At 49.3% G+C, this 17579-nt stretch overlaps 6 protein-coding genes across 6 annotated transcripts; 3 read left to right on the top strand and 3 right to left on the bottom strand.

Moving 5' to 3' along the window:
- Nucleotides 1-2767: 2767 nt before the first annotated feature.
- G6M90_00g012230 (uncharacterized protein) lies at nt 2768-3812 on the bottom strand (the record flags this gene model as incomplete). The annotated part of the gene is made up of 2 exons (XM_014693813.1): nt 2768-3375; nt 3428-3812. 2 exons carry the CDS (start codon nt 3810-3812, stop codon nt 2768-2770), a joined length of 993 nt encoding a protein of 330 aa, XP_014549299.1.
- Nucleotides 3813-4178: 366 nt separating this feature from the next.
- On the top strand, nt 4179-6972 carry G6M90_00g012220 (uncharacterized protein; the record flags this gene model as incomplete). The annotated part of the gene is made up of 2 exons (XM_014693814.1): nt 4179-4478; nt 4540-6972. 2 exons carry the CDS (start codon nt 4179-4181, stop codon nt 6970-6972), a joined length of 2733 nt encoding a protein of 910 aa, XP_014549300.1.
- Nucleotides 6973-7310: 338 nt separating this feature from the next.
- Nucleotides 7311-8303, bottom strand: gpatch11 (G patch domain-containing protein 11; the record flags this gene model as incomplete). Its single annotated transcript, XM_014693815.1, has 1 exon — nt 7311-8303. The coding sequence occupies one exon, from the start codon at nt 8301-8303 to the stop codon at nt 7311-7313; it is 993 nt and encodes a 330-aa protein (XP_014549301.1).
- An 821-nt stretch (nt 8304-9124) lies between these two features.
- On the bottom strand, nt 9125-10681 carry G6M90_00g012200 (uncharacterized protein; the record flags this gene model as incomplete). Its single annotated transcript, XM_014693816.1, has 2 exons — nt 9125-9672; nt 9754-10681. The coding sequence occupies 2 exons, from the start codon at nt 10679-10681 to the stop codon at nt 9125-9127; spliced, it is 1476 nt and encodes a 491-aa protein (XP_014549302.1).
- Nucleotides 10682-11131: 450 nt separating this feature from the next.
- On the top strand, nt 11132-13385 carry Hspa12b (Heat shock protein 12B; the record flags this gene model as incomplete). Its single annotated transcript, XM_066129725.1, has 9 exons — nt 11132-11178; nt 11236-11812; nt 11880-11924; nt 11980-12046; nt 12099-12336; nt 12405-12507; nt 12566-12681; nt 12751-12979; nt 13032-13385. The coding sequence occupies 9 exons, from the start codon at nt 11132-11134 to the stop codon at nt 13383-13385; spliced, it is 1776 nt and encodes a 591-aa protein (XP_065985612.1).
- An 877-nt stretch (nt 13386-14262) lies between these two features.
- Nucleotides 14263-15662, top strand: G6M90_00g012180 (uncharacterized protein; the record flags this gene model as incomplete). Its single annotated transcript, XM_014693818.1, has 3 exons — nt 14263-14335; nt 14442-15304; nt 15372-15662. 3 exons carry the CDS (start codon nt 14263-14265, stop codon nt 15660-15662), a joined length of 1227 nt encoding a protein of 408 aa, XP_014549304.1.
- Between the last annotated feature and the right edge of the window lie 1917 nt (nt 15663-17579).

Below are 17579 nucleotides of genomic sequence, written 5' to 3'. Positions count from 1 at the left end.
TTTGCCCGCACTAGACTCTCGATGTCTGGACGTTTGTTGACCCAAGAACCCCACGCTTGGCTTCTGCACACTGGGCAACTCCTCGAACCTAGGTAGTTACCCAGGTCTCTGTAGTAGTACTCCGTATCAAGAGCCGAGGAGTGGGAAAATAAAATAAAATAGAATAGCCGAGCGCACCGAAGCCGTCAGCCCTCCAGCGGCTATGGACCGGCGACCAAGTAGCGCAGATTGGAGAATGAGAAAAGGGACCCAAAAAGGGGCGGCGTTGGAGTGACCAAGACAGGCGCTGCACATCCAAATTGTGGGCTCGTAATTAAAGCCAGCGAAGGAACGAACATTAGACAAAACACTGAATGTTGCAGGAGGGAAGAGACTGGCGGGCAGGTAGGGAGACGAGACGAACATTAAAACCAAAAATCACGACGAGAGCACAGATGCATGCGCCAAGTAAGGAGTGCCAGGCTGAACAACAGATGAAACAAGCCCTTCAATACTTTATTGTTGAGGCCTGGCGCCATCGAGTCCGTGAGCCTGCGAGGCTGTCGAGTTACTGGTGGTCCAGTTGCCGGCACAGCACGGTCAACGGCCCTGGCGGCTGGAACCCTTCAGTGAACCCTTCAATGATCACCTTGGCACTGGGCCACTGGCACCAGCTGGCTACACTTGGCCACATGTGCACAACAATCAATTGATACAACATGAACGGAACACGGTCACGATGGCGACATGACGGCGCTACTGCAGCTTACATACAAGTTGACATGCAGGTCTCTGTCGCATCGAGCATCACAGGTCCCAATGGGTCCTGGCAATACGCCCCAAGACGTCCAAGGTCAGCCTGTTGCCCTGTTGATGGCCAGCCGACACCGCCTCTCAACATCTCGAGCTGCATCACGGATGCAGTGTCTGCAGCCATCCCACCCGAGAACGGAGACTACTCATCAGGCCGCTGACGCCACCGCTTGGGCCACTTGAGAAATGGTTGACGAACTGCGTTGTGGTCGTGGGGGGCTAATCCCAACTCGGACTAAGGAAACAAGATTGCGAATCTTTACTCCAAATTAACGAGTGATGGACTAGTATTCAGTTACTGTCGGTTTGGGCCGTGATTCCAAGTGCCACGAGACTCTCTTTCTCTCTTTCGCCCTGTCATTCAACCTAGATGCTGACGCTCTGTATCTCTGATATAGCTCTCGACCTCGTCTTGTCTTGTCGAGTCAAATCCTTTTTGCCTTTCATTGCTCGGGCAAACCGTCGTCCAATGTCGCCCGTGTCGATTGTGTTTACATTTCCATCGGTTTCCGCACGCCATGCATCCTCCCCCCACGCCAGGTGGCCCCTATTGCCCACTAGCAAGGGTTGTCTACTCAAGTAAGTACATGAGTAGGTTGACAGCCAGTGACTCTAATAAGTCCACCGGCGACCCAATCCATGTGATAGCCAGATCACCACGCTGGCATCATTTTGTTTTTCAAGTGAGCTCCTCTCCTCTTGGAAGCCATGATACACTACACTGCCGATTCTTCCAAAGGATAGACTTCTTCAAGTCATGACAGCAGCCATGACTTTTGAGCCACCTGAAACATATATATCGCATATCATATACTAGTCCGTAGTGCGGACGACACATTATATATTTATGACGAGTACAATGGACATGGAACTCCAGTGTACAATGTGATTACAAGGTCTCAGACAGCTATCCGGATGCAACGACATAAAAGGGCTAGGCGTAAGCACTTGCCCCGGATCTCCCCAAGTGCAGAATTATAAGACAACACTTGAAAACGTGCTCGGCTCGGAACGCATCGTGTTTCTCCCAATTAATGGAGACTTGTAGCAGGCAATGCGGCGTTCCCTAACTAGATTTTAACCACTGATGGAAACAAACAAAGAACCGTGAGGCGGCATCACGGAATATGTATGAATGGCTGTATGCTCTAGAAAGTATATAGAGGAATATTTAGTTACCTTGAACTTCAAAGTAAACCAGGGCAATTAATTAGGTACTGTACACGGAGCAGACAAGCATAATAACTTGATTCTTCGTTATTTATTGCCTCTGAAGGGACAGGTACTTTCAAGGAACCGAGTACAAGCCGGCTGCGGTGCCAGAGGCGCAACATGAATGAATGACCTGCCACATTCATTTACAAGATACCAATTCGAATGTACGGAGGTTGGAAAACCAATGTTACCGTCAGTATTATGCTTACGTATTACACTGCCATATAACTGCGCTGGAAATATCTAGCTTAGTACGCTTGCCAGAATAGCCATTTTTCGCTAACCCAATAACAAAACTCCATCCGTCGACAATTAGTCCCTACCCGTACCATCTCATTTTGCCTATTATTTATCCAACGGTAAAGGCTTCAAGTCCACGGAAGCCATAAGCAGACTCGCCAATAAGACACCGAAGCTTTGGTAACGAGGAGATCAAGCATGATCCACCGACGGACAAACCCCGTGTTTGAAGACGATTTGCCATCGCCGACATGAAGACTCCCGCAAATATCCATTCACCTTGGCGAAGGAATACGCTGCTGCCTGCCGACGTCCAACCAAAGGCAGTGACTGTACCAGTCATGAGCCACTATGCGGTGCTGGCATCTCCTATAATATCTTGCAAAGCCTAGGTATTTGGTTCTTGTAAACCTCCAACAGAGGTGCCTACAATAACAGCAGGCTGAATGATAATATGCCAATACCAGAAGTTATCACCAGGTAAGGAGGTGTCCAGATTCAAGCCATTATACCACTCGATTTATGGTGGCGACCCATGGTCCCTTTCTATAATGTCTTCTCTTCCGAGAGGCCTCGTGCCATCGTTGAGGACCATTGCTTCGCGGTGCTGGCGTCGAAGTCGCTGCTCCTCCACAGAAGTCTCTCGCATAGGCCTTAGAACGCGATTTACGGAAGGGCTTTCCCCCACAATTTCTTCTTCAATCTCCATAATCATGTCCGGAGTTCGGATCTGCTGCCTGGAATCGTCGATCAAGCCAGCCTGTTCCAAGGCTCTCAAGCCTCTCCTAGAACGTTTTAACTTATCAACAATGTCCACAAGCCTATTGTCTTTGAGGTGCATGTATGCCTTGAAATTGTCGCGGCGTGCAACCGGATCGTCTCCCCATTTCTGTTTTGCGAGCCACTTTTCCACGAACCTAGCCTTGATAAGTGCCTGACTGGGATATTTGGTGATTAACTCGTGGATGAACATGAGGTTAAATCTTTCGGCCATGTCACGAAGATAATATTCATCCCAGTGGCTATTCGTCAAGTCTGGAGGTTCTGCGTCTTCGAGACTTAATTCCAGCGACCTCACCAATGCCGAGTACGCCTTGTCACTATTAAGTTGAGCTAAGCCATCGAGGCCTGCAGGAATTAGCTCGGTACAATGATTGATGCCGGCGTGTCTGGTACGTACCCATGGTCTGTCCAGTAAGCAGAGCAAGAGCTCGAAGACATCTCATACGCTCTTCGTAATCTGGCCGAGTAATTCCATAGAGAAGCGTAAGGAGAGTTTGAGGATCGTTGATGGCTCTATCACACAATATCTTGGTGGCAACCTCCCTGACGGAATAATTAGGGTGCACTAAAAGCTTCTCCAAAGTATCGAGCCTTAGGGAATCTTCCGTTTCCTGAGTGATGTATTGCGCCTTAGGCTCCTTTGGTGGGATTTTGTTTTCATCGCGAATGATGGTCAAAACGGTAATTATGGAACGGACAAGGCCAAACGTTGCGAGGCCAATACCGACCAGGTGCACGCGGTCGTCGCGACAGAATGACCAAACGGCTTCTTTCCACCCCATGGCGGCAGAAATTCAATGAGAATAAATGCTATCTCATGCATGCCGGGTGCGATTGTTGGCACGGTGTAGCAATGCTACCGAGATGCTGTTCGAAGCGCCCGTGGCAAGGCAGGCGAAGGTATAAATAGTTCTGCCCCGAGCCACCACCAAAACCTTGATCCGGTTTGAGTTTAGTGAGTTGTGGAAGTAGGCATGGCTTGGTAGGAAGCCACGCTGTGACGCTTTAGATGAGCAGGCCCCACCAGGCGCTTTATCGATAGCAATCTAAAAGTCAAAAAATTTCCTAGCCAAGTGCGACGGACATCTATCGATCATCCCCAGCAGCACTCGAGGTGAGTCGGTGTTGGCGATTTACGTCTTTAGAAAATGGCAGGGTCACAACTCAAGCGTCTCAAGGCGTCATTGAGAGAACAGGGCATAACTGGACCTCAGCAGTCGAAGAAACAGCGCCGTAAGAACGCTGAGCAAGGAAAGGCACGCAGCGATAAGAGACTTCAGCGAGGTGTGGTCCTGGAGGGAATCCGCGAGCAGTTTAACCCGTTTGATCTGAAGCATGCTGCCCGGGGTCCCAAATTCGACGTGACGACCAACCGAGTCGCTACCGGAGATGCTGCGAAGGGAATTCGAGGACGACCTGGCGTCGCCAGAGCTGTGGGTGAAGAAAGGGTGGGTTTCATCACTGCGCATTGTTGCAGAGGCTCAGTCTAACGAGGGTGTTGTGTAATAGAGACGCGAGACACTGCTAGTTGATATGCAGCGACGCAACAAGGTTGGGGGCATTATGGACAGACGATTTGGCGAATATGACCCCACGATGGCGCCGGAAGACAAGATGCTCGAGCGATTCGCCAGAGAGAAACAGCGAAGTCACAAGAAGACCTCAATGTTTGATCTAGAGGACGATATTCCCATGGAAGGCGGTCTAACCCACGGGGGCAAAGCCTTGGAATTCGACGACGACAACCTAGTGGACGACTTCCAGGAAGATGACCTGGACATGGACTACGACAGCGATGGTTCCGAAAGGGAAATGCAGCGGCTAAAGCGACTGCGATCCATGGCAGCGGCAGATAACGATGAAGGTGAACAAGATGAACCAGAAAGGAAGAAAACCAAGAAGGAAGTCATGGAAGAAATCATTGCTAAATCCAAGATGCACAAGTATGAAAGACAAGCTGCCAAGGAAGTCGACGAGGATATGCGTGTCGAGTTGGACAAGGAACTCCAAAGCATTCAGACGCTTCTCACATCTACCAAGGGTTCACGACGCGAGAATGGGGCCAATAGCACTCACGCATCTTCAATTGCTGGTGTTGACAGAGACGCTTTCGACCGGAACTTTGATCTTGAAGTTAAAAAGTTGGCACAGGACAAGCGTGCTCAGCCTACTGAGCGAACTAAAACTGAAGAGGAAAAGGCGGAGGAGGAGTCTAAAAGATTGAAGGAACTCGAGGATAAGCGTCAGAGACGTATGAAGGGAGAGGATGTGACCGACAGCGAGGACGAAGAGGAAGATAAGGACAAGGCAGCTGACTTGGGCGGGATGGAAATTGATGACGACGACGATGATTTTGGCTTGGGCAGCGGTATTCGCGCTCGTCCAACTGCCACAGAGATGGGTTTTGACGATGAAGACGATTTTATCATTGACGACGACCTCGTCGCGAGCGGTTCCGATCTCGAGCCTGTGGATAGTGACGAAGATTCGGAGGAAGATGACGACATGTCACAACAGAATGAGGTGGATGAGGAAGACGAGTTTACCAAGGGCTTGCTGAACGAAGAAGAAGCCAGAAATCCTATCTTTCGAATTGTCGACTCTGATGCAAGGGCGGCAGCGGCCGAACAGTCGGATGAGCACGGCCTACCTTTCACCTTTCCTTGTCCCCAGTCTTGCGACGAGTTTCAGGCCATAACCACAGCCTACTCTCATAAATCCTTGCCAACAATTGTCCAACGAATCCGAGCTCTTCATCATCCCAAACTGGATAGCAAAAACAAGGAAAAACTGGGCAATTTTGCCATGGCTCTTGTGGACTTTGTGGCTCTGCCGTGGAATGAAAAGACATCTCCGCCATTTGCCGTTTTGGAGAGTCTAATTCGTCATATTCACTCTCTTTCCAAAATGTTCCCAACAGAGGTGGGCCGAAGGTTTCGCCATCATATCTCGGACATTGGTCAAGATCGACCTCTGGCCCTGGAGCCATCAGATCTCGTGGTACTAACAGCTATTGGCACCGTATTTCCTACCTCGGATCATTTCCACCAAGTCGTAACACCATCTCTGCTCACTATGGGTCGGTTTTTGGGCCAGAAGGTCCCTCATAAACTATGCGATTATGCGACAGGTGCATATCTTGCCATCTTGTCCTTGAATTATCAGCAACTGTCAAAGAGATTTGTTCCAGAAGTGCCTGGCTTTTGCTTGAACACGCTATGTGCTCTGTCGCCATCTGCACCGGCCAAACGGCTTGGCAACTTTCCTCGGCACGAACCCCCAGCTGGTATTCGAGCTCAAAAACTGGATGCTATTGCTGTTAGGAAGTTGACTCTGGGCGATTGTGCAGCTGTCAGCTCGAAGAGCGACTCTGCCAAGGCTGCAATCATTGCCACCATGTTGGATATCCTAGATGTCGCTGCTGACTTGTGGTCTGGAAAGGAGGCATTCTTGGAGACATTTGGCCAGGTAGTGAAGGTACTCGAGCACCTCACCAGCAAGACCTGCCGGCCACAATTGCCATCTCAAATAGTGGACAGGGCAGAAAAACTAATAGCCAAACTCGGGCGGATGCTCAGCCTGGCTCAAATATCACGACGGCCCTTGGAACTGCACCACCATCGACCACTTGCTATCAAGACATATATACCCAAGTTTGAAGAGACATTCGATCCTGACAAGCATTACGACCCTGACCGGGAGCGTGCTGAGTTGGCCAAGTTGAAGGCCGAACACAAGAAGGAGCGCAAGGGGGCCATGAGGGAGCTGAGGAAGGACGCCAATTTCATGGCAAGAGAGAAGCTCCGAATCAAGAAGGCCAAGGATGAGGCGTATGAGAAGAAGTTCAAAAGGATTGTGTCCGAGATTCAAAGCGAGGAGGGCAAGGAGGCCAATGCGTATGAAAGAGAGAAGTCGGCGAGGAAGCGGTCCAGGAACAGGTAGATGTCTTTGGTTGATTAGCTGTTTATGGATATGTCGTGGAAAGTTTTTTTTCCCTGATGCGCAGCACGTGTGAGAATAGTTGAGTGTGTGCTCCACACGCTGCATGTGAACCCTTGACCTTGATGAGAATTCGGACATAAAATCGCATCTGGGTCATCTCCATCGTTGCATAACGACCACCTTCTGTCTCACTCCTCGCTGGAGTTCTGCCCAGCAAGGTTCCTACGAATTTCAGCAACGACCGACACAATGGAGTTTCAAGAGACGTAGGGGAGCCGAATCCTAGAATACATGTCGATGTATCAACAGTTTTTGTGCCATAATTTTCACTGCCCCTGTCAATCGTGGTCTTCCTCAGCGACGCCCGGACACCCGTCCATCTCACTGCTCTCATACCCCATCTTACACCAAAAGCAATACCAGTACTTTTCTCGCAAGTGTTTGACCAATCTTGTCAGCCTCTCGGCGGGCTCAAGAGCATTAAACGAATCCAGCTCCTCATCCTCCTCGTCCAAGTCCTCCGAAGTAACATACACGGTCTTCTTCTTCCCCAAAGCCCTCTTGTCGTCTTCATCCTCGTCGGCGTCGTCATAGGTAGGTAATCGCGAGAGAGACTGCTCCAGGTCATGCCTCATCCGCCTATCACGCTCCTTTTCCTCCCTGTGGCGCACGAGGCCACGGTACAGCACGGGAATCGACTTGAGCGGCCGCGAGGAAAGAGGTTTTGGACGCGGCGCGGATTCTGACTCCTCGTCGGACGCGCTCTCATCGTGGGCGACCTGCTCTTCGTCCATGCGCTCCGCGACACGCTGCGCGGCGTGAAACTGCTTCTCGAGCCTCTCGTCCTCGCGCTCTTTTCTTACTCTCTCCCTGTACTCGTCTGGGTCTATTTTGACAGTCTTGGTGCCCCGCTCTTCCATGGCCTCGTCAAACTTGCGCTTCTTCTCGCTCTCCAGGCCAATGCCGCCCCGGTCCTCTTTGATGCTGACCTTGATCGGCTCTGGTTTGCTGGAGCTCTCGCCATCGTGGTCCTTTTTGCCCAATGCGCCTCCGGAAAATCCCATCTTGGCCATCATGGCCAGGCCTTTGCTCTTCTTTGCTCCGGGCGCTTCGAGCATAGACGTTGAGAGGGCCTTTTCTCTTGCTGCAGCGGCCTCTTCTGCGAGTTGTGCTTTGGACTTTATTAGGCCTCTGGCCAGGGATTCCTTTTTTAAGCGCTGTGTTCGTTGTAGAGAGGTTTCTTTTTGGGGTACAGGGTCGTCAAACGTCATGTTCATGTAGTCGTCCTCGTCATCATCACTTGGTCCTGCGGTGCCGTTGAACGACGGCATGATTCAGACAATCCGGGCGGATGCCGGCTTTGTATCCCTCGTATCGCAAGGACAATGAATATGTCTCAAGCAGTTCTGTTTAATTAAAATTGGCAATGAACTTGTTGTTTGTGGTGTCCAAGCTGTACATAAAAAGTTGCATGGAGATGTTGCCAGTGGATGCAGATGTGGTGCATGAAGCTAGTGTAGTTCCCGGTTCTGGTTCCACCAGATGTCGATCCACTTGGTGGATTAGACTCGCAAAAAATGGGCGCGGCCACACCAACGGTATTATTTTATGTGTTCAATGTTGTCAATGACTCCAGAGTCTCTATGCACTGTGCGGCAAGTCACAACTCACATCACCTACAGTGCGGAAGCAAAAAGCCACCATGTCAACATTGAAGTTACTTGACGCCCTCAGGCGCCTGACCATCACGCTCTATGCTGCAATATGCTGTCAATGGCATGTTTGTGTGTCCTTTATAGGCAGACATATTCTGCCAAAGACCGTATCAACCTGACTTCTCTTCCATTCCTTGAAGGGGGAAATACATAAGTTTCGTGTCGAGTAACGCCCAGCAATAACCTTCCACTTACGAGGCTAGTATGTGCAAGTCAGTGTTCACAGACGGGTGAAAGCAACCGGCTACGCAGAAAGATGGTCCTCTGATGAGATCAAGTACATTTTTGAGTACGTAGCGATGAACACTGTCTAGTATACTAACTTTGTATAAACCGCCCTCATAGCCTTCCCTTCAGCAAGTTCATCACAGATAAGCAAGATATGTAGCCATGAACCGTTACACTTCCTTGGCCATGTGCGTAGTTGCCCAGCGAAGTCAGCTCACAATGATGCTGACTTCATCAGAAATCTTATCTTCTAGTTCTCCTGACCCCTTCTCTGTATCATCATCTGACACTTCCTCCTTGCGAACTGTCACGTTTGCACGGCAAACTAACTCCTTGCGCCCAAAATACTCACCCTCGGTCATGCTGATAATAAAAAGCGGTGGGTTATGCACCAGCAGAACTTCAAATCTCTCTGGTTGATTCCTGTGAGGACTGTCAGGCACCAAACATGTCGAAATTTTCATGTTCTCTTTGTCATAGGCCACCTGCCTCGAATTAGAGTCTTCAAAGCAAGTCCCAAACCCATATATATCTTGAGACTTCATGAACATTTTCATGATGTTGACAGCAGAATCGAATGCGAGGACTACGCCTTCCCGCACCTCAGTAGTCACCAGATTTGATTGGAAAGGCGCCAGAGCTTCGTAGATGTCTTCTATATGCATCAATCTCTGGCGTTCATTCACCCCAAACCGGGAGATAAGGGTCTCCGCTGCCCGGTATTTCATCACTTCCGTTACTGAAAGCCCAATTTGAACTTTATGCCGTAGTTAGTGAGAACATGTATCAAGATTCGATCTCTAGTCATAGTTCAGTCGACATTTTGAGCGACACATACCTCTTGGATCACCGCAAATCGTGGTTAAGGTAAGCCCGCTAGCGCCACCCCAAAGCGCACTATCTGCTTGGAATACAGATCTATAAATGTATCTCCAAATGTACCTTTCGATGAGTGACGTCTGTAAATAGGGTCTCTCTCTAACCGCCCGAATGAGTCTCCCTACTGCCCGTCTGGTCTGTAAATCGCCATCTTGTGCCGGTTCGGCGGTGAGGTTTTGGACAACCAAGTCGTGAATACAATAGATGAGATGCCTCCATTTTTTGTCGATGGTATCAATAGATATAGTTGAAAGCTCATTTGTGTGGTGTTTTTTAGCATCATCTAGAGCTTGTATTGCGTTTTGCTGAATTTCGTCACGATGCTTTTCCAACTCTCTGCATTTGACCTGAATCAAGTTATTGCTGTCCATCAGACGTACGACTTCGGCCTCAAGATTGCCAACAAGCTTTGAAAGCATAGAGTTTTCATCCCTCAGCCCTGCTACCTCATCGTCTTTATCTTGTGCGTTTAGCTCGAGGTCGAGAATCTTTTCGGTTGAGTGCAGCAGTCTTCGTCTCAGCCTATGGTACCCGTCTTCGGGCGTTTGTGCAAGATTCTGAACCCCTTCATCATACTTGAGTCGCTTTGTTGCAGGGTCTGTTGCATTGGAGACTTGAAGTGGTCTCTTTTCTGCCAACTTTGAGGTGGTTTGTATTTCTTTCTCGCCAAGTGATGCATTCTCTTCCTCAAAATCATTTCCTCTTATTCGAGAGTTTGTGTTTCCTGTTCGGATTTTGACTTTCTTTCGTTTACCTGGAGTTGAATTGGTGGCCAGCTGACCTTTCTTGGTACAAATGGTGGTCGTCTCTGCCGGGGGTACATATTCTACGTCGCCTTCAGACCCAAGTCTTTCGCTAGCAATACGAGTGCTTCTTCTTGGTGTCATTTTGATAGATTATGCGAGATTTGGCTACTAATTCGATGGTAAAGAGATCGGAGGATGGTATCGTAACCGAAAACTGAGATGAATGGTGGAGCAAGAGGAGCAGATTAGAAGGTCGAAGGACTTAAAAACAAATTGAATTCTTTTAGATGGAAGGTTTTATTTCTATTGTGTCCCATAGCTTCGCTTAATAACGGGGAAAATGAGGGGGGTTGAAAATGAGAAGAAAGTGAATGGTAAGTGAGAATGAAGTGAGCCGACTGGAAAGTAAAATTGTTTGTGCTACAAACGTTATTTGTGCCTCTCTCCTTGCAACTTTAGACCATCGAGCAGGATTTATCTGCAAATTTTCTAGCGTACACAAAGCTTCTCCTATATCAATCCACATCCCGTTGGCGGCAAATAACGATCGATAACCCGAGCATGGTCTTCCAATAAACCTACGTCCACATCATGGCTCGTTCTCATTCTATCATAGTGGGAATTGATTTTGGCACCACGTCTGTTCTATATGAGCGTATAATAGAAAAGATTACAGTTTTGCTGACCGGTTCTAGGTACTCTGGTGTTGCCTTTGCTCGAGACGCCGAGCCAGACCGGGTACACTTTGTTTCGAGCTGGAGCTCGCCCAACCTTTACTGCTTCACGAAACGAAAAGTCCCTACTGCTATCTACTATGACGGTAACAGTAAGACACCAACATGGGGCTATGAGGTGAGGTCAGAGCAAAATGCTTTGCGATGGTTTAAACTCTTACTGCTCGATGATGAACACATGCCCGCCCATATCAAAAACACGAAATATATTCGAACTGCAAAATCCTTGCTAAAAGCGGAAAACAAACATGTGACAGAGGTCATCGCGGACTACCTTCGACTGCTATGGGAGCACAGCCTGCAAGTGATAGAGAGGGCCATAGGAGAGAGCATGGTCAGACTCTCAACCTTCAAATTTGTGGTAACTTTGCCAGCAATTTGGCCAGCCTATGCTCAAATCAGAATGCATAGGGCCATTGCAGCTGCGGGATTACTAGATAAGCGAGCGGCTGGCAAAACTAGTTTGACCTTTTTGTCGGAGCCTGAAGCTGCAGCACTTGCAACACTACACAAAATGTATCGAAGGCCAGATATAAAGGTGAGTATATTCTCTGGATTCGAATATCACTATTCTGTTCTATTATTATTCACTGACTTCGAAATAGAGAAATGATGATGTTGTGGTCTGTGATTGTGGCGGTGGTACTGTGGTAAGTTACAGCAGCTGAGCCAATGTTCAACTGGGCTGGGATTAATCAAGACCAGGACATCATCACCTATAAGATCTTAAGGCCGCTTCTCTTATCAATTCGAGAAAGCGTCCCCGGCGATGGTAAGTCAGCCTATGCAGGATTATTCTCAGGTTTACTAAATGTGTTTTACAGGGGGGCTTTGCGGTGCAGTACGACTAGATGAAGCTTTTGGGCGTGTACTAAAGAGCAAGATGCCACGGGAAGTCCTAGAAGCTTTGTCTCGTGAAGAGTGGCAAAGAATTCTTAATGATAATTGGGAAAACGGCATCAAGCCTGGGTTTACAAATAATAATAAGTCGTGGACCGTCCGAATTCCATATTGTGCGAGTCTAGCCGATGTTGGACATCCCCAGGATATTATACTTGGAAGGTAAGATCTTGTCCGAGGCGATTTAAAATCTGTTAGCTTAGAGACATGAGAGGCTGATTTTAAAGAAGAGATGATATCTGGTCCGTCTTTAAGGATGTCTTGGGCGAGGTTGCATCGTTAGTCTTGGGCCAAATAAGGGAGGCCCATAGGAAGTACAGGAGACCGCCCAAGGTACGTGCAATCTACATGAAAATTTGTCAAACTCTTGCATTCTAACAGCTCTTAACAGTATGTACTGCTTGTAGGCGGTTTTGGAAGATCTCGTGCTCTGTACGACTATCTCCAGAAGGAGATTAGGTTAAAGTTTAAGAGTATCCAAATCCTCCAAGACGAAGGTAATGACCCGTAAGTTTCGCTGATGAGATAAAAAAGGCAGGTATTTGTTGTGGCTTAACCTCTCATGTTTATTTACAGATGGACAGCAATTTGCGAGGGAGCAGTAATAAATGGCTTGAAGAAGGAGCAATCTCAAAACTCAGCACAACACAGCTTAGTTGACTCCAGATTTGCTCGGGCTAGCATTGGAACTACATACAATGCCCTCCCTTTTGATGAGGATATCCACGATATAAATGACAAGGAGTGGTGCCCTGTGCAACAAGATTATCAGGCCTCGGACCAAATCCACTGGTTTATTTATAAGGTAACATTGACCTCATGTTCAGAAGTCAAGGGCATGGTCTGACGAAGCATAGGGCGAGGTGGTTAACGGGAATGAGCCTGCTGTCTTTGACTTCTTCCAGGCCTTAACAGAACAGCCTACGGAAATCGTAAACGAGATGGTGTATTCTCTGGCTGAAACTCCACCAAACAGATTTGATCATACCGTCAGGTTGCTTTGTCGCATGCGATGGTCATATATCCCAGATATTACTGTGCTTCCAGAGAAAACGAATGACGACGGCCATATATTTTACGAATTACCCTACAAAATCGAGATGGTAACACAAGGAATCTCGCAAGACTTTCAGGTCTTCTACGAAGACAAGATAGTTGCGGCGCACAGCGTGAGCGAGTCTCTAAAGACGGATGTGGTTGAAGACGATTAAGGACGGTTAGAGACGAGTAAAGACAGGGGTGGTTTAAGAGATTTGAAGACGAATGAGACGGTTAAAGACGATTAATCTTGCACCAACTTGCTTCTTTTATATATAGATATCCGGAATATGAGACTGCGTGGTGCCTTCTCTTTCTTATCAGTTGGGACAAATGCCCACCAACCACCAACGGTGAAAGAGAAGAAAACTGGTACGATTTAGCTTTTGCCTTGTTAATACACAGAATGCTTGTTTTCATTCAGATATGAGATTAATAGCCGTCTGAGAATATGAGGCGCCCTGTTAGCTGGAATACATGAATTTCACCCAGAGTACTCTGGACACGTCGGCATCACTAAGGATGCGGAGTATTGAAGTTGACGGCTCAAGGAAAGTTCTCGAGGCTGGAAATCATGCCTACTTGCCGTGGTCCAGATGGGGTCCGACTTGTGGGTGTGAGCTCAACAGTGATCAGATGGGGTGCTTGAAGATGATTCTGGCAGGCAGCTAAATCCACGGCTTTAGATAAACTCCATGTTTGAAGCTGAGCTCACGACACTCTTGCAACCAGCGGTTGACAGGACTGGAATGTCGCATAAACGGGCTGCGGGCCGGCACTTGAAATTCGGGGGCAAGAGCGACCCGTCAAGAGTCAAGACTCAAGAGGCCTGCCCCTGTCCCACACTTGTGCATCGCCCCCCTGTCATTTGTCACTTTGGCTAGCCGTTCTTGGGTGTTAAGCCACCTGGCCTTGTGCCACGGCATCACCAGGCCTCGTCTTTTTTTTTTTTTTTTTGCAGACTGTCAGTTTGTGCATCCAACAAAGCAATTGAATCTTTGCGACCCTTCATGCCATAGTCGTCGGCGGTGTGTGCCGTTTCTCGCCGCTATGAAGATCGCGTATCTTTCCCTCGGGCTGCTGTCCCTCCTCACGCCGCTCACGGCCGCATGGAGCAAAGAAGGTAAGGCCAGATATGTATCCGTGGCCATTGCTGTCGCAGTCCATGTCGCAGTGCCATTAGAGATGGAGAATCTCTTCTTTCTCCCAGTCGCTAATCCGTGTCCCAGATCGTGAGATCTTCCGAATCCGAGATGAAATCTCTGCCCACGAGCCCAACCCTGCTGCGACCTTTTACGACATCCTTGGTGTGCCTCCCAGTGCCTCCTTCGATGACATCAACAGAGCCCACCGAAAGAAGACCATCGCCCTTCATCCTGACAAGGTTGCGCAGCGACTGAGGGCCGAGCGCGCAAAGAAAGCCGGTGGCAAGGGAAAGAAGAGCGCCATCAAGCCTCCCAGCTCAGCAGAGGTCAAGGCCGCTGTCAAGCAAGCTTCGGAGCGCCAGACCCGACTTAGCTTGATTGCCAACATCTTGAAGGGCCCTTCGAGAGACCGCTACGACCATTTTCTTGCCCATGGATTCCCTCTTTGGAAGGGCACCGATTACTACTACGACAGGTACCGACCCGGTTTGGGAACTGTCATGGTTGGCCTTTTCATTGTTGGCGGCGGTGCTATCCACTACTTGATCTTGTACATGAGCTGGAAGCGGCAGCGCGAGTTTGTCGGGCGCTACGTCAAGTTCGCCAGGGACACTGCTTGGGGCGGAAATTTGGGCATCCCGAATATTGAACCTCGGTCTTCTACACCCGCTACGGCCTCGGACGAGGAGGCTCCTCCCCCAGTGCCCCAAAACCGAAAGGAACGTCGCATGCAAGAGAAGGAAGCCAAGAAGGAGGGCGGCCGTGGACGTGCTAGGAAGGTTACTAAGAAGACCCCTAGCGCTTCTCGTGATGCCTCTTCCGGCCCTACTGGTGTTCGCAAGAGAGTCGTTGCTGAAAACGGCAAAATCCTCGTAGTTGACTCTTTAGGAGACGTCTACTTGGAAGAGCAAGATGAGGAAGGCAATGTCAACGAGTATCTCCTCGACGTGAGTGTCGCCGCTGGCCCTTTTGCACATGAACATTCTCAAGTATGCATACTAACAAACGAGACAGCCCAATGAGCTTCTGCAGCCTACCTTCAGGGACACCGCCGTCGTGCGCCTTCCCATGCATATCTTCAATTTGACTGTCGGCCGTTTCACCGGTAGCAGAGATGCTGTTTCGGACTCTGAGACTGTCGACGCTGAGGAAGTAGTTGATGTTTCTCAGCAAACTCCCACTAGCGAATCCGCCGGCGATGACTTTGAGCTCCTGGACAAGAGCACCGACTCTCTCGGCAAGGCGAAATCATCCGGGATGGAAAAGAGCGGCAAGTCCAGCAAGCGCAAGAATAAGAAGCGATGAGCACATTTGGCAAAAACTGCATCGGCGCGGTCCTGCATTACTCTGCGCCATATGGGTGGTTTTCTTGGAAATGAAAATAAAAGCAACGGGAACTTGAAGGGATGAGAAGGGTTTATGCGGGCGGTTAGTCCCCCCTGGCGGACTGTATCTGTAAAGTATAGATGAGCTAAGACGCGAATAGATAAAATTGTGGTTGGATTGATGGTGCAGCGCCCGGCGTCGTGGCTCGTTGGTGCATCGGTACTGGTCAATTGGATGCATGTGAGTTAATACTAGCCGTGGCATGCGGATTGCTCCAGATGTCTAGATGTCCCTTTTGGCTTCGTTGAGCATGTGCGCATTTTAATGAAGCTTCTATTTTTTTGGTTACATCTATCCCTCGAGCTTGTCTAGCTTTCAATTGCTTCTTTTTCCCATCTTCAATCGTTTATACTTTCGCGAGTGCCATATAGTCATCCACGAAGACATGTCAACATGCTCAGGAACAGAGTCACCGTCACAGAAAACGCTCCGTCCACGACACCCATCCCCCTGTCTACGAAGCAACCCTCCTCCGCGGTCAAGGATAACATTCCTCCCAGCAAGTCCATCCTCCTAACCATCTCTTAGATCCCCGAGGGTACAGCGAAAACCCGTACATCCATGCCGGCTACCGGCCTGTTTTCGCCGTAATGGCGCCCTACATTAGGAGAGATATGTGCTTGGCACAAGTGTAAGAAATTTGTGCGTGAGCCGACTCTTTTATTATAGACCAAGTTTCCGGAGCGCTGGCTCCTGGGCACGTTTGATTATATCGGCGCATCGCATCAAATATTTCAATGCTTCGTCGTCATGGGTATGTTGTGTCATTTCGGGGGCATCATGTCCGGTTACGATTGGAATTATAGGAACAGGCGATACGCTTTGCATGTGTAGAGGGCGCCGGGTGCCAAGATGCGTAGGTATAAATAAAATGCAGGCTACATTGAGATCCGGAGATTTAGACACTGCCGGTAGGTGGATGATGGATCTGAATAGAATATGGGAGCACTTGACGGAGCAGAAGGTCGTGATTATTGTGTCTCCGCGTCAAAGCATACCGTTGCTTGTGTGTTTCGACTTTCGAGCCTACAAAGATTTTGGCGCCGGCCTGTGTCACACAAGAAAGGTGACGCCATACAGCATGCGTTCAACGTTACAAATGCCACCTGAGATCTTATACTCCGTATTGTATTGTGATTGACAGCTTCGCTTCACTTCCTTGGGCGACCTAGACTTCCCTGAGCTGGTGGTGCCTGGAATGCCACTTCCGAGCAAAGTGGGCCCAATATCGACTACTGAGCTAGTACTCCCGTAGCTCGGGCGCTTCCACGGTGGACGGTGGTAGGTCTGTGGCCAATCAGAGCCGCCAGCTCGAAGTCCGGTGCCATAGTCTACCAGTCGCAGCCACTAAGAGGCTGCAACGAGGCGCCGAGGAACGACAGGCGAGGCAACTGGACCCTAGACAGCCTCTTGTGCTACCAGGCACGGCTTCACGTCTGTTGCACGTCGTCGTCCATCTGCGCAATCATCACCAATGGCCTCCCCCGCATAACCTGTTGCCGCCCAGTCCCCTGCCGGTTGATGGAGCCTGTCTGTGCTAGACACATACTAACTACGGAGTACCAGCGCTTCATAACCTGGTACGGAAGGCTTGGCTCAGGGTGGAGGAGCCTTCAATGGTGGAAGGACAAGAAAGAGCGTGGAAGACGACCAGTTGGCCATGGTCTCTGTGAAAGACTGAATGTCGTTTCAGACTGCTTCCTCCTCCTCTTTCCCCTTGTCCTTCCTTCTCCTCTTCAGATTCTGTTTCTCGGTTTCTTTTAAAACAGTTCCTCGTCCTGCAGGCGGCTGCATCGAAGGCGGCCATTTCTGCGACCAAGTCTGGCGCTTTCCCCC

The sequence above is a fragment of the Metarhizium brunneum genome, chromosome 1 (assembly GCF_013426205.1).
Source record: "Metarhizium brunneum chromosome 1, complete sequence".
NCBI lineage: Eukaryota > Fungi > Ascomycota > Sordariomycetes > Hypocreales > Clavicipitaceae > Metarhizium > Metarhizium brunneum.
Note: the sequence above shows the minus strand (reverse complement) of the source record. Positions and strands in the feature narration are given on the sequence as shown.